Source organism: Citrus sinensis, chromosome 1 (genome assembly GCF_022201045.2).
Source record: "Citrus sinensis cultivar Valencia sweet orange chromosome 1, DVS_A1.0, whole genome shotgun sequence".
Lineage (NCBI taxonomy): Eukaryota > Viridiplantae > Streptophyta > Magnoliopsida > Sapindales > Rutaceae > Citrus > Citrus sinensis.
In genome coordinates, this window is record NC_068556.1 from 24,244,374 (window position 1) to 24,256,239 (window position 11,866).

The window sequence follows — 11,866 nt, forward strand, 5'->3', positions numbered from 1 at the left end:
TTATAGAAAATACTTTTAAATAATAAAGTTATTAAATGAAAATCAAGCTTTTATGGTCCAAACAGAATGCAAATAAAATTTAAATCGAGATGATTACACTGCAACAATTCATACAACAAAATCTGACCTCGAAATTTCAGTCTTAACCCTCAAATGTGAAACAGAAATAAAACCACATACCTGTTGAAGATGAAAAGAACACAAGGCAAAAACTATTTCTTGTATCATGTTAACTAAATTTGAATCCCTCAGAAGGAATATTAGGCTGGCCAGTTCCGAAATTGAATTCCGGGTTATTGCCATCTGGAATGTTTTGTTCATCGTCTTCTTCCTCCACCCAATACCTCTCTAGAAGCTTTACAGCCTTCTCATAGATCTCGTTGTTGTCATGGCTCTGCAGGTTCTCAATTTTGTCCAATCCATCACATTCGTCTATCATTTCTGAATACACGTTGACTGTGGTACTGCCTGCTTCTTTGTCAGCTTCACCAATCTTTAGAATGTTTTCAAGGCCCTCTAAGCACACAGTCACGATCCTTGGATCTGGGCAGACGAGGAGATCACAGAGTGGCTTAATACAGCCTTGGCTCACCAAAAATCTGCAGAAACCACATCGATCAATTGTATTGTACATCATATAGATGCAAGAACCTTACATTGTCTAAGCTAACATTTTTCTTTACTACCATAGTAACATGGGTAAGTAGATGTCATCGACTTTACCATTCAAATAGGGTTTTGAAAAATATAAGAATGTCAAGAGAACCAAATGTAAAAGGGATGGGTGCAAGGATGCAAGTTACATATAAGAGTTCTCAGATGCGAGTGACATTAATATGAAAGGGATGGTAGCAAGCAAAGGCTCACTGAATCTGTTCTCGTGTACCACCAGATGTGGCATTAGAAATAGCCCATGAAGCTTCCTTCTTGACTTCAAATTCAGCATGTTGAAGCAGGTATACAAGAGGAGCAATAATGTTTGCCTCAATAACAGCCTGCTATAGAAAAAGTTGGACTTAGCAATTGTAATATAAGCATGTGGTACAGGGTTCAGAATTCCAGAATGAAACCAAAAACAGAACTTTGATGAACTTTTCCATGGTTCAGAATTTATTGTGGCTGACTATGTTTTTATGTTGGTCAGGTATAACGAACGCACAACATGTGTCTTAGTGAATGTTAATACAATAGGATCAAAATGCACTCAATGGTTTTAGGACAAAAATATGTTTCAGCACATCACCTGTATTTGACTTCGACTCCCAGCAGTTATGTTTGAAATTGTCCAACAGGCTTCTTTCTTGATGCTTTTCTTGTAGTTTTGAGTAAGAAGTTGGTAGAGACGAGGGAGCCCTTGGTTATCAATTACACACTGAAAAAGACACTTCATGAATCAACCTTGTCATGAAGGAAAAATAATGTAAAGTAACAACAATTTGATCTTTACATAAATAATCTATATTCTCAATAACTCCTGTATACTTAATACAGCATTTGGTGCATGAGAAGAGTTTGAGGAAATATTGGACAAAAAGAAAGAGGAGACATTAGAGAGAAGATTGTTCAAACAGGCTAAACAATATTAAGATGAGGAACCAGATGCTATAACGCTCACCAGTAATTGAAGTACACAAGTGGCAATGTTTATAGATAGAAGTAGCAGGTTAAAGAGTGAAGGGGGCATAGGTGGAAGGGTCAGCTTTATATGCAAAAACTGTGTTCTCCCTGAAGTCCTCTTAACTCCCTTTCTGGTTCAATAACATCATCTCAAAAATATAATGAATTGACTTTTTTTTTCCCTTTAACAAGAACCATATTCTTTCAGTCCATGATGCATACGAAACATTTGGAGCTTGGCTTGCCCCCAATTTTTATTTCTCTCTTGCATTAATTATTAACCCATTTTGCTACCCATAAATCTCTCAACCTGTTTACCAGGTTTGAAGCTGGGAACTACAGCCAGTTTTAATTGAAATTTGATCATAATTCTAATAATGTACAATAAGTACCTGAGTCTGGGTATCATCACCGGTAACAATATTGCCCACAGTCCGAAGAGCAGGCACAAGGACTGTTGTTGATGAATGACTGAAGGAAAACAAATACATATTAGCAATAGTAACCTAATCCGAGACAAACAAACATAAAACTGTGTGTTCCCATCCTACAGAGAATCCATGGAATTTTAACAGTTCAGCCCCAAGAAGGCCCAGCTTCTCCATAAAAAGGAAAAAGATTTAATTCACTGATTCTCCCATTGAATTTCAAAGCTGTTATGACATACAAAGAACAAGGTGGAAGTTAAAATAAAAATATGCCATCTTACAGAAGAAGCTCCACGAGTCTAGGACAAACTCCAGCCTCAATCACAGCCTGGATTTTATCATTTGTGCCATCGGAAAGGTAAGAAAGAGCCCAGCAAGCATCAGTAAGAACTTCCTCATCACTGGAGAAGATCAGGTGCTGCAGGGCTGCCAGTGCAGGTCTCACCTGAAGAAGAGGAGAACAATTTTTAAATATGGTAATATCATTGAGATTGTTCTAGGCTACCAAAAAATGAAAAAAAAAAAAAGGTCATAAATTTATTTCACCTGATCAAATGGTGCTGGTGGCTTGCCACGGCAGAAATTTGATAAGGTCCAAGTAGCATTCCTTAGCATTGACAGTTTTGAGTGCTCATTCAACTGAGCCAACAATGGAATTAGTGCACCATGACTAAGAACAAGATCCCTACAACTTGGCGAATCACCAGCAACATTACCCAATGCCCATACAGCCTGCTTAGTCATTTGAGAGATGTCAAAGAAAACTCATGCACACTCCCAGATCAATTAATTATGAACCAATAAATCATACAACTATACAGAACTGGTAACCACCTGTTCTCGCACATCATCACTCGCAGAACCAAGGAGTTGCACAAACTTGGGTACAGCACCATGCTCAATAACAACCCGTGTGTGTTCCGATGTACCAGATGCAATATTGGTCAATGCCCAAGCTGCCTCAAACTTAAGGAAAAATAAAAGTCAGATGCAACACTGTCCAATGGCTCTAAATTGAGTCAGTAAAAGTCCCACAAAGCAAATAAAAAATAGTATGGAATAATAACATAAACAATCTTCACTAAAGTCCATACTTGCAATTGAGGCAGATCATGCCTATCAAGGAACTCTACAAATCGAGGCACAACACCTGCTCTGATTACCTCCTCAATCGGAGGGCACCGCTCTGCACATTCATTTTCACTAACTTCAACAATAAAATAAATACACAGCTGCACCAGAAATATAAATAAAAGGAAAAAAGTTACAGACCTATTGATAATAGCTTTCTGAATTGAGTAGTTGCTTCCAATTGCAAGCCACTATTTTCAGACAGTACTCCTTGCACCATTGAAGGTATACTTTCCAACTGTAGTGATCATGCAAATTAGAACTATACAGAATAAATTATTACAGTTAATTCTAGTCTACGAACACACCCAACGTAAGACCAAAAATCAAACCGTACGATCAAAATTTATAATGCATCAATAGGATCACATTTCAATTAAGCCGTATTTTTTGAATTGCAACTGAGAGAACCATTCATTCAAACAATTAAAGTTTTTTGTTCTTCTTTTAAGCTAAATCACAAGTACTAACCAGTTCAATTAAGTATTGAATGTCAACGAAAATTTCACTGAACCGAAACAGGGGAAAAAAACAGATGAGAAAAAAAAAAGGAAAAATCAAAGTCTTAACCTTTTTCTCAATCGAAGCATTGGCTTCAGTTACAGGCTGAGACTGAAGTATAAGCCCTTCTCTGCGTTTCTTCAAAAGACTATCTTCTCTTTTATTCTTCCGAATTTCGACCAAATTGTCCTCTCTTCTTCGTCGAGCTTCATCTGCATCAACCCCAGTCTTGTACGATTTCTTTCGCACTTCAGTTCTAGAACCGGGCCTCAGCGACATTGCTACTTTGCTTTTGTGTGAAACTCTGTATATTTGCTTTGTGCTTTATATGTTCGATGAAATGCCCAAAAGAGAGACAGACGGAAAAAAGGGCAATAATTGTGTGATGAATTATAAGATGCACATGATGGAAATATGCACTCTATTGCCCTCCATAACCCAATTGCTGGTTTTTCTTATTATCTTTATGCCAATTTGGTGTGCTAAAAAGGTGTACTCAGTAAGGTAGCAAGTGAGTGTCGTGAAAATTGTTTTGATTAATGTTGAGGAATCGGCTTCTAACGGAGCATCACATGTATGTACAGACAAAAGTACCAAAACACCTTGTTTGATTTGATTTTTTTTTTTTTTTTTTGTCTTTCCCTTTTATTTATTTGTTTTTAAACAAATCCTTCTTTAAAAATAAACATAACTTGTGTTGTTTAATGTCTCTACTCTCTAATGATTGGAAGATTTCCTTCAAATTTTTATGAGCAGATTGGGCTTGTTTTGCGTTTACATATATATGAATTTTGCTATATAAAGTTATCTATGTAAGAATTTTGATATATTTCTAACAGTAATGTATTTTATGTGAGTGGAATGAATAACTAAAATAAGGTCGGGTATCTTTCTATAAAAAGAGAAAGTATAACGCAATTTAAAATCATCACGTGTTAGTGAATACCTAAAATATGACAAGTAAAGAAGGTACAACGCAACTTAACTTCACCATGTATATTAGCGAATAACCAAAACATGACCATATGTTTTTTGTTTTTATTTTTGTTTTTTTTACAAACAGATAAGGTACAATCCAACTTGAGTTTATCATGTATGTTAATATACAACCAAAATAGATTGGATTTTTTTATAATTATAAATGGAATATATACAACTCAACTTGAGCAAAAGATGACTTATCAATGCTTAATTTTTGGGTTCAGTCTTATGCAAGATATTGTGTTAAATAACTTAGTAATTATGTTCGATAAACATACAAATAATATGGCTCTAGGGACATTTAATCGAGTGGCTTTAAGAATTTTATTTTGTTGGTCACTTGAGTTTGAGTCTTGAGGAAGGCAGGGTCCAAAAAATTAACTTGAACTTTGCCCTTTCCCCTGCCCTAAAAAAAATACAAACACTATACAGTTACTAACTAATTTATACTACCTCAAATATATTGTAAATTTTCACATCTCAAAAAGTGTAAATATTATTATTATTTTTTTTCAAAATCATCATTTTAAATTAAAAAGATCAAGTTAAGGAACGCACCCTTTAAACCCAGCAAAATTCTTTGCAATATTTCTGCCGAACAAATATGAGTAGGGCATTTGACACCCCTTAAATTCCTAAAAAAATCTCTCTTTAATTGAAATTACCCAAATAACTGAAGATAAATTAATTACTTTTTTGTTTTGAACGAAAATTCAATTAAACACTTAAATAAATTATTTTTCAATAATTTTTTACACCCACCCCATTTCATAATTTATGTTTATATTTTATATCTTAACTAAAAATATTTTTTATGAGAAACCTTTTAAGAATTAATAATTATGGAGATAGAAATTATGTAACAAAAAAATAATTTAAGATTTTAAAATTTGTATATATTTATAAGTAAAAACTTAAAATAGATACTCTTTTGATTTCTGGGTAAAATTTAATGATAAAATGATTAATTTAAACATATATTTAGTATTTTATAAATTAAGCTAAGGTAATTTATGAAATAGAATTTAAAGGGGTGTGGTAAGGATTTTTAAGGCTGTTAACGCTCCCTTCGACAAATAGAAGGCCTATTTTCATCGGCCTTATTGGCCCAAGTAGAAAGCTGCAATGGGACTTACAAAGGCCCAAAGAGAAAGTCTAAAATTCGAGGCCCGCCTGATTGCAACATCCTGTGCCTATTTCGAGCCATAATGGCGATCGCATCGGTGATCATTACTCATTAGCGAAATCATTGTCGGTGACGTCAACACGCTCTTCAAAAATTGCCGACAGCTCACCGATTAAGATTTTCTGAAACGTGGCACTTTTCAATAAGTCCATTGCACAATTTAGTGCCCAGAAAGTATTCCTGAGCCATCCCACAGGCTAATCTCGCCCTCACTTCCATCGTAATTTCGCTTTTCTTTTTTTAATAATTATATTTATTTTAAAAAAATAGAGAAAGACAGGTAAAATCTAAGTTAATTTTTTAATCAGTTTATCTCTTCAAGCATTTAAATTTTTAGTGGCTAAATAAATAAATTTACATGAAAGTTACTCGTTCAAATCGTGAGGCTATTATAGTATCATTTAATTTTAAATTAATTATTTATAAATATGTCAAGATAATTTATTTACGATCAAGGAATACTTATTAAACAGTAGATGTATATTGAGAGATTAATTCTTGAGTGTAGATTATTTATTTAGAGCAACACATTATGAGTAAAACTATGAAATATCAATTTTTTGTTATTAAAGAAAAAAAAAAGAAATTACGATTAAGCTACTATTGTAAATTAATCTGCTTTTTCAGATTGCTATAAATTCCTCTAATAAAAATGTTTGCATGTTAAGATTGCTTTTATTGAATTTAATTATTTTTTTTATCTTCCCGCTTTCAGTCAATTATAGGTCTAATTACATTCTTAATTACTCAAAGGTCTAAAACGAAAGAAAAGGAGGGAAATGTTCATTGAAGCCAAGAGGTTGACACGTCAACCACCGCTATACTCGAGATTGATTATCAAAAAAGAAAGGAATTCCGATTCCGTGTAGCACATCATCTTCATCATCGTCCACAATCACATCCTACATCCTCCATCCGACGGCCAGAAACAATCGGGACCCACAGGATGATTTTATGATTTAGTGAAAAATAGTGATTTCATAAAATAGAAAACAGAACACCGATCCGCCAACTAACCGCTCAAAGCAAAAAGCCTCTCATTCTGTATCACTCTTCTTTGCTTCTGATAGGATTTTTGAACAAATCTCGGCCATTGATCTGACATTACGAGTTACCGGATTTGTATCAGATCTGATCGAAATTCGAAGCATAAACTGAAAGTGAAATGCGCTTTAGTTTAGTTTAGTTTAGTGTTAGTCCTGTGTTGTGTTCAATTCAATTTTGCCGAAAATGACGATCTCTAGTCCTATCACTCCCAGTCAGGTACGCGCCAATGCGTTGTCGTTTTGAGCTTCTTTCGTTTTCTTGCGGATCTTGTGCTCACTCATGCTTAAGTTTCAATGTTTAACGAACTGCCGCAGGTTTCGTTTTTCCTTGGATTAGTCCCGGTGCTCATTGCTTGGCTTTATGCTGAGTATTTGGAGTACAAGAAAAGCTCATTGCCTACTAAAGTGTAAGTTAAATAAATCATTTATGTTTGTATGTGTGTATCCAGGTACTAAGCATGTTTATATATTTATATTTCATGGATTTGAATGTATTCATGCTCATATGAGTTCATATATAATATTTTGTTATATGTGTTTTGTCTGTGTTACAATTGATGATGTGTTAGGATTGGTGCTATTGCAATTTATCAGCAAGCACTTGATGTTTGATTCTTTTGAGATCTGATGACACTAGGGCTTATATTCTTTTGATTAATTATTATTGTCTTTTCGAGCTTTGGTGAACTTTTTGTGTTTGGTTAATTCCATGCATCTATCTAGCACATTGTGTGATAAAATGTGATGATCATCAAGTTAAGTGGAATATAGTTTGCATTTAGTTGAATTGGCTAAACTGCCTTATTATTATTAGGGTTATCTTTTTGTTTACTGAAGTTGCTAGTTCTGCTCGTAGGCACTCTGATGTTAATTTGGTTGAAGTGGGAATGGGAGAAGGGACGGTGAGAGAAGATGACAGAGCCGTTTTATTGGAAGGTGGTGGTCTTCAGCCTGCTTCTCCGAAAGCTCGGAGTTCATCTGCATTTTCTCCTATATTCAGGTTTTTGAAAAACAACCATTGACCCTTGGCTTTTCTTCCCCTCATTGGTGGTTGAGTATTAGTTTATGCTTGCTTGGTTTTACTTGTTAGCTGTTTCTGTGGCTTGTGTTTAGATTCCTTATGATGGATGAGTCATTCTTGATTGATAATCGATTGACCCTTAGAGCTATGTAAGTAACTTATATTCCATATTTCATTTTTGTAAATGTTTAACTACCCTGATTTGCATCGGTAAATCAGAATGTAATTTTCTTCTTTTTTCCCCCTCTCTTTAACAGATCTGAATTTGGTGTCCTTCTGGCATACTTTTACATATGTGACCGAACAGATGTCTTTGGTTCGTCAACAAAGGTGAAGTTGATGATTTTTTCTTCTCTGACTTCTTTAGGCCATACAATCCTTAATGTGGGATTTTTTTATTTTATTTTTTGGTTGGCTAATGAGAACTTTAGAGTCTTTAATCAGACAAGAAATATTGAGTTGTAAATAACAATTAATTGAAGTCAAGTTTCAACAAATATACAGAATATGATACTATGTGGGCTTTTGATTTCACCCCAGGAATTCTCTTAAACTGTGTTTATATTTGTTTATATGATGCTTTTAATCCTTCAAAATTATTTGTGAACAAGTTACTGGCAAGAAACATTGAATTTCCCTGTGAAATCTAAGTCATTTTGGTAATCTACGTTTCTAATTCAATGAAATTGCAGTGAAAATGGAATAGGGTCTGTTCTAGATAATTATGTGCCATCCAAGATTTAGTATTAGTTGATTCATTTACAGTTTTTAGGGTTGCTCATTAGGTTATATTCTTAACCATCATCTGCCTGTACAGAGTTTCAATCGGGATCTTTTCTGGTTTCTTTACCTCCTTCTCATCATTGTTTCTGCTATAACTTCATTCAAGATACATCATGATAAGTCACCATTCTCCGGGAAATCCATACTTTATTTGAATAGGCATCAAACTGAGGAGTGGAGAGGTTGGATGCAGGTTTGTTTATTTTTCTCTCTTCTTTTGTCAAGATATGCTTGTTTTTATATATTGGATGAAATATTTGATAATGTTCCTCCGAATGCTTCTCCGGCACACAGCTCTGGACATACGCAGGTTAGGGTTCTTATATGTCTCTTGCAATACCATTATCAGTGTTCTTACTCTTTCTTCTTGACTTACAGGTATTGTTTTTGATGTACCATTACTTTGCTGCGACAGAAATTTATAATGCAATTAGAATTTTCATTGCTGCATATGTTTGGATGACTGGGTTTGGTAACTTCTCATATTACTACATTCGCAAAGATTTCAGTCTTGCTAGGTTTGCACAGGTATAAGCTCCCTGAACAATGAAGGTTGCTTCTTCGAGTTCCACCCATCGTTAATCTGCTTCTAACTGTTACTGTTTCTTGTGCAGATGATGTGGCGGCTTAATTTTTTGGTCTTATTTTGCTGCATTGTCCTTAATAACAGTTACATGCTCTACTACATTTGTCCCATGCATACTCTGTTCACTCTTATGGTCTATGGGTCACTTGGTATTCTAAACAAGTATAACGAGATTGGATCAGTCATGGCTGTAAAATTGAGTGCCTGCTTCTTGGTGGTTATTCTAATATGGGAAGTTCCCGGAGTGTTTGAATTGATTTGGCGCCCATTTACTTTCCTTGTTGGTTAGTAACTTTCCAAAAGCTTTATTTTCTTGTAAAAGTTTTAGACCTCACATTGACCTAAATATAGTGTTGCAGCCTATACTGATCCAGCGAAGCCGACATTGCCTGTCTTGCATGAGTGGCATTTCCGCTCAGGTCTTGATCGTTACATATGGATAGTGGGGATGATATATGCCTATTACCATCCCACTGTAAGTATTCAATTCATGTGTTCCACTGAAAAAAAAAGTTTAAAAAATTAATGTAATGTAAACTTTAGTTCTTGAAATGGTGAATTTCAATGTGAAAAGATCTCTCTGGACTTGTCTTTCTTTGCATCAAGGATTATATGATAGTTAATTGTTATCATAGGTTGAAAAATGGATGGAGAAACTAGAGGAAACAGAAGTCAAGCTCCGAATATTAATAAAATCAGCTATCGGATTGCTGGCCCTAATGGTATTGTATTTCATTTTTCCTTTTTTCCAAGTGAAAGCTCGTTTCTTAACGGACAGAAATTTAATGCAAATAATTCTCATGGAATTTGTAGGTTGGATTTTTGTGGTTCGAGTACATATACAAATTGGATAAAATTACTTACAACAAATACCATCCTTATACGTCGTGGATTCCAATTACGTACGTGTCACTTTTCTTAGATCTGTTGAGAGTACATTCATATTTTCAATAACTAATGTTATGTACTTAACGTCTCACAAATATTTTTTATCAGTGTCTACATTTGCTTGAGAAACATCTCTCAGAATGTCCGCAGCTACAGTTTGACACTCTTTGCGTAAGTAACCTATAAGTTCTATAATCTGTCCCTTTTTCCCCCCTTTTACATAAGCCACATATTTGTCGCACCATACGGAACAATCTAGATATTTTCATGCATTTTGTCTGATTTCTTATTTATTATCTTTGAAAGATTTCTTTTTCTTACTTATCAATCATTTGTTTACTAGATGGCTTGGGAAGATAACATTGGAGACCTACATCTCGCAATTCCATATTTGGTTAAGGTATGCTGAAGCTGACTTCTAATTGTTTGCTAGACTTGTTTGGGTCTTGTTTCTTCCATTTGCAAATTTTTACTTGATGCAATGATTTTAACTAGATGATATTTCACTTCTAGAAATCTTCATTTCTTGAATTTAATTTCCTTTGAACTTGCAGATCCTCAGTTCCAGATGCACAACCAAAATTGTTGCTTTCGCTGATCCCTGACTACCCATTGTTGAATTTTATGCTCACTACTGCTATTTACATTACTGTAAGTGAAAAAATGGTTTTAGTTTAAAAGCTTGAGAATATCTCGTATCACTCATGCATTGATTTTTTGCTTGCTTGCAGGTCTCTTGCAGATTATTTGAGCTAACAAATACATTAAAAATAGCATTTGTGCCCAGCAAAGATGACAAACGCCTGCTTCATAACTTGATTACAGCAGCTATCATCTTCGGTGTTCTATACTCTCTGTCTTATATTTTCTTGAGAGTCCCTCAAATGGTAGGATTCATTTCTTTTAAGCATTTACGGATTCCCTTTTTTCTTTTCTTTTTTGACGATTTTGACTTGGTAAGATAAGTGTGATGTGGTTTATTTGACTCTTTTCCTGACCCATAATTTGCAGGTCTGATAATATAGAATGTAAAAATATAAGGCCACAAGCTTCTGCGTCAGGTTTCTGTCCCGCTGATGTAGAGACTATTTTCTGAGGAAAAAGTTTTCACGTGCACACAAGACAAACTGTAAAATGGATTCATTGATGATTTCACTAGGTTCATGATGTGAAATTGTGTCAAGTTTACCGAGTCGTTATTCCAGACATCTATTGTATAGGAAAGCAGTATATTCCCTCCAAATCAAATGGAGGGGTTGATTTTTGTAACACTCATTTACCACAACAGCAGCCAAAAGTGATAGAGCATTGCCATTATGGTGCAGTCAGCAGTGTCTAAAATAAGTTTGCGGTTCTATTATGCTTGCTTCAGGTAGTTTTACTTGAGATTATCGGCCTAAGCTGCTTGGCGTCGAATTTATGAGATCTAAATCGAAGCATCCAACCATTTTCATTTTCACTTTGTGGGAATGCTACAGGAACGTCTTTATGAAACCAATGATAGTTACTGCTTGGTGTCGTATGGTTCAGGATGCAGATTTAGTACTCCAATTATGTAATCTCCGCAATACTTCAATCGTTGATACTGACTTGTTTTTTGTTTTTTTCTTTTTCTTGAACAAGTTAATACCGACTCTTGATGTTGCATTGTTGGATTCTGCAGCTCATCATATTTATGGAGCAGGCTTCTTTACCGTG

At 34.8% G+C, this 11,866-nt stretch overlaps 2 protein-coding genes across 3 annotated transcripts; one reads left to right on the forward strand and one right to left on the reverse strand.

Moving 5' to 3' along the window:
- Nucleotides 1-48: 48 nt before the first annotated feature.
- Nucleotides 49-4,316, reverse strand: LOC102609701 (importin subunit alpha-4-like). The gene is made up of 10 exons (XM_006488746.4): nt 3,747-4,316; nt 3,318-3,414; nt 3,140-3,231; nt 2,880-3,011; nt 2,592-2,777; nt 2,327-2,490; nt 2,010-2,088; nt 1,244-1,372; nt 868-995; nt 49-599 (listed from the first exon to the last, which is right to left on the reverse strand). Exons 1-10 carry the CDS (start codon nt 3,954-3,956, stop codon nt 230-232), a joined length of 1,587 nt encoding a protein of 528 aa, XP_006488809.1. The 5' UTR covers nt 3,957-4,316; the 3' UTR covers nt 49-229.
- Nucleotides 4,317-6,785: 2,469 nt separating this feature from the next.
- LOC102609242 (protein REDUCED WALL ACETYLATION 2) lies at nt 6,786-11,492 on the forward strand. Of its 2 annotated transcripts, none has more exons than XM_006488744.4 (16): nt 6,786-7,107; nt 7,206-7,297; nt 7,744-7,890; nt 8,004-8,060; nt 8,169-8,241; nt 8,729-8,887; nt 9,073-9,222; nt 9,309-9,564; nt 9,640-9,755; nt 9,916-10,002; nt 10,094-10,182; nt 10,277-10,339; nt 10,512-10,568; nt 10,723-10,819; nt 10,900-11,055; nt 11,180-11,492. In XM_006488744.4, the coding sequence occupies exons 1-16, from the start codon at nt 7,075-7,077 to the stop codon at nt 11,183-11,185; spliced, it is 1,638 nt and encodes a 545-aa protein (XP_006488807.1). In that variant the 5' UTR covers nt 6,786-7,074; the 3' UTR covers nt 11,186-11,492. The 2 variants fall into 2 exon arrangements, with proteins under 2 accessions (XP_006488807.1, XP_006488808.1); XM_006488745.4 differs by having other exon boundaries at nt 6,793-7,107; nt 7,747-7,890.
- The last annotated feature ends 374 nt before the right edge of the window (nt 11,493-11,866 follow it).

Coding starts and splice junctions, on each gene's coding strand:
- LOC102609242 (XM_006488744.4), top strand. CDS start 7,075: ATGACGATCTCTAGTCCTATCACTCCCAGTCAG. Junction 9,756..9,915: donor ATGCCTATTACCATCCCACT/GTAAGTATTCAA, acceptor TTGTTATCATAG/GTTGAAAAATGGATGGAGAA. Junction 10,183..10,276: donor ACGTCGTGGATTCCAATTAC/GTACGTGTCACT, acceptor ATTTTTTATCAG/TGTCTACATTTGCTTGAGAA.
- LOC102609701 (XM_006488746.4), bottom strand. CDS start 3,956: ATGTCGCTGAGGCCCGGTTCTAGAACTGAAGTGCGAAAGAAATCGTAC. Junction 3,415..3,746: donor ATGCTTCGATTGAGAAAAAG/GTTAAGACTTTG, acceptor TGATCACTACAG/TTGGAAAGTATACCTTCAAT. Junction 2,089..2,326: donor AGACTCGTGGAGCTTCTTCT/GTAAGATGGCAT, acceptor GTTTTCCTTCAG/TCATTCATCAACAACAGTCC.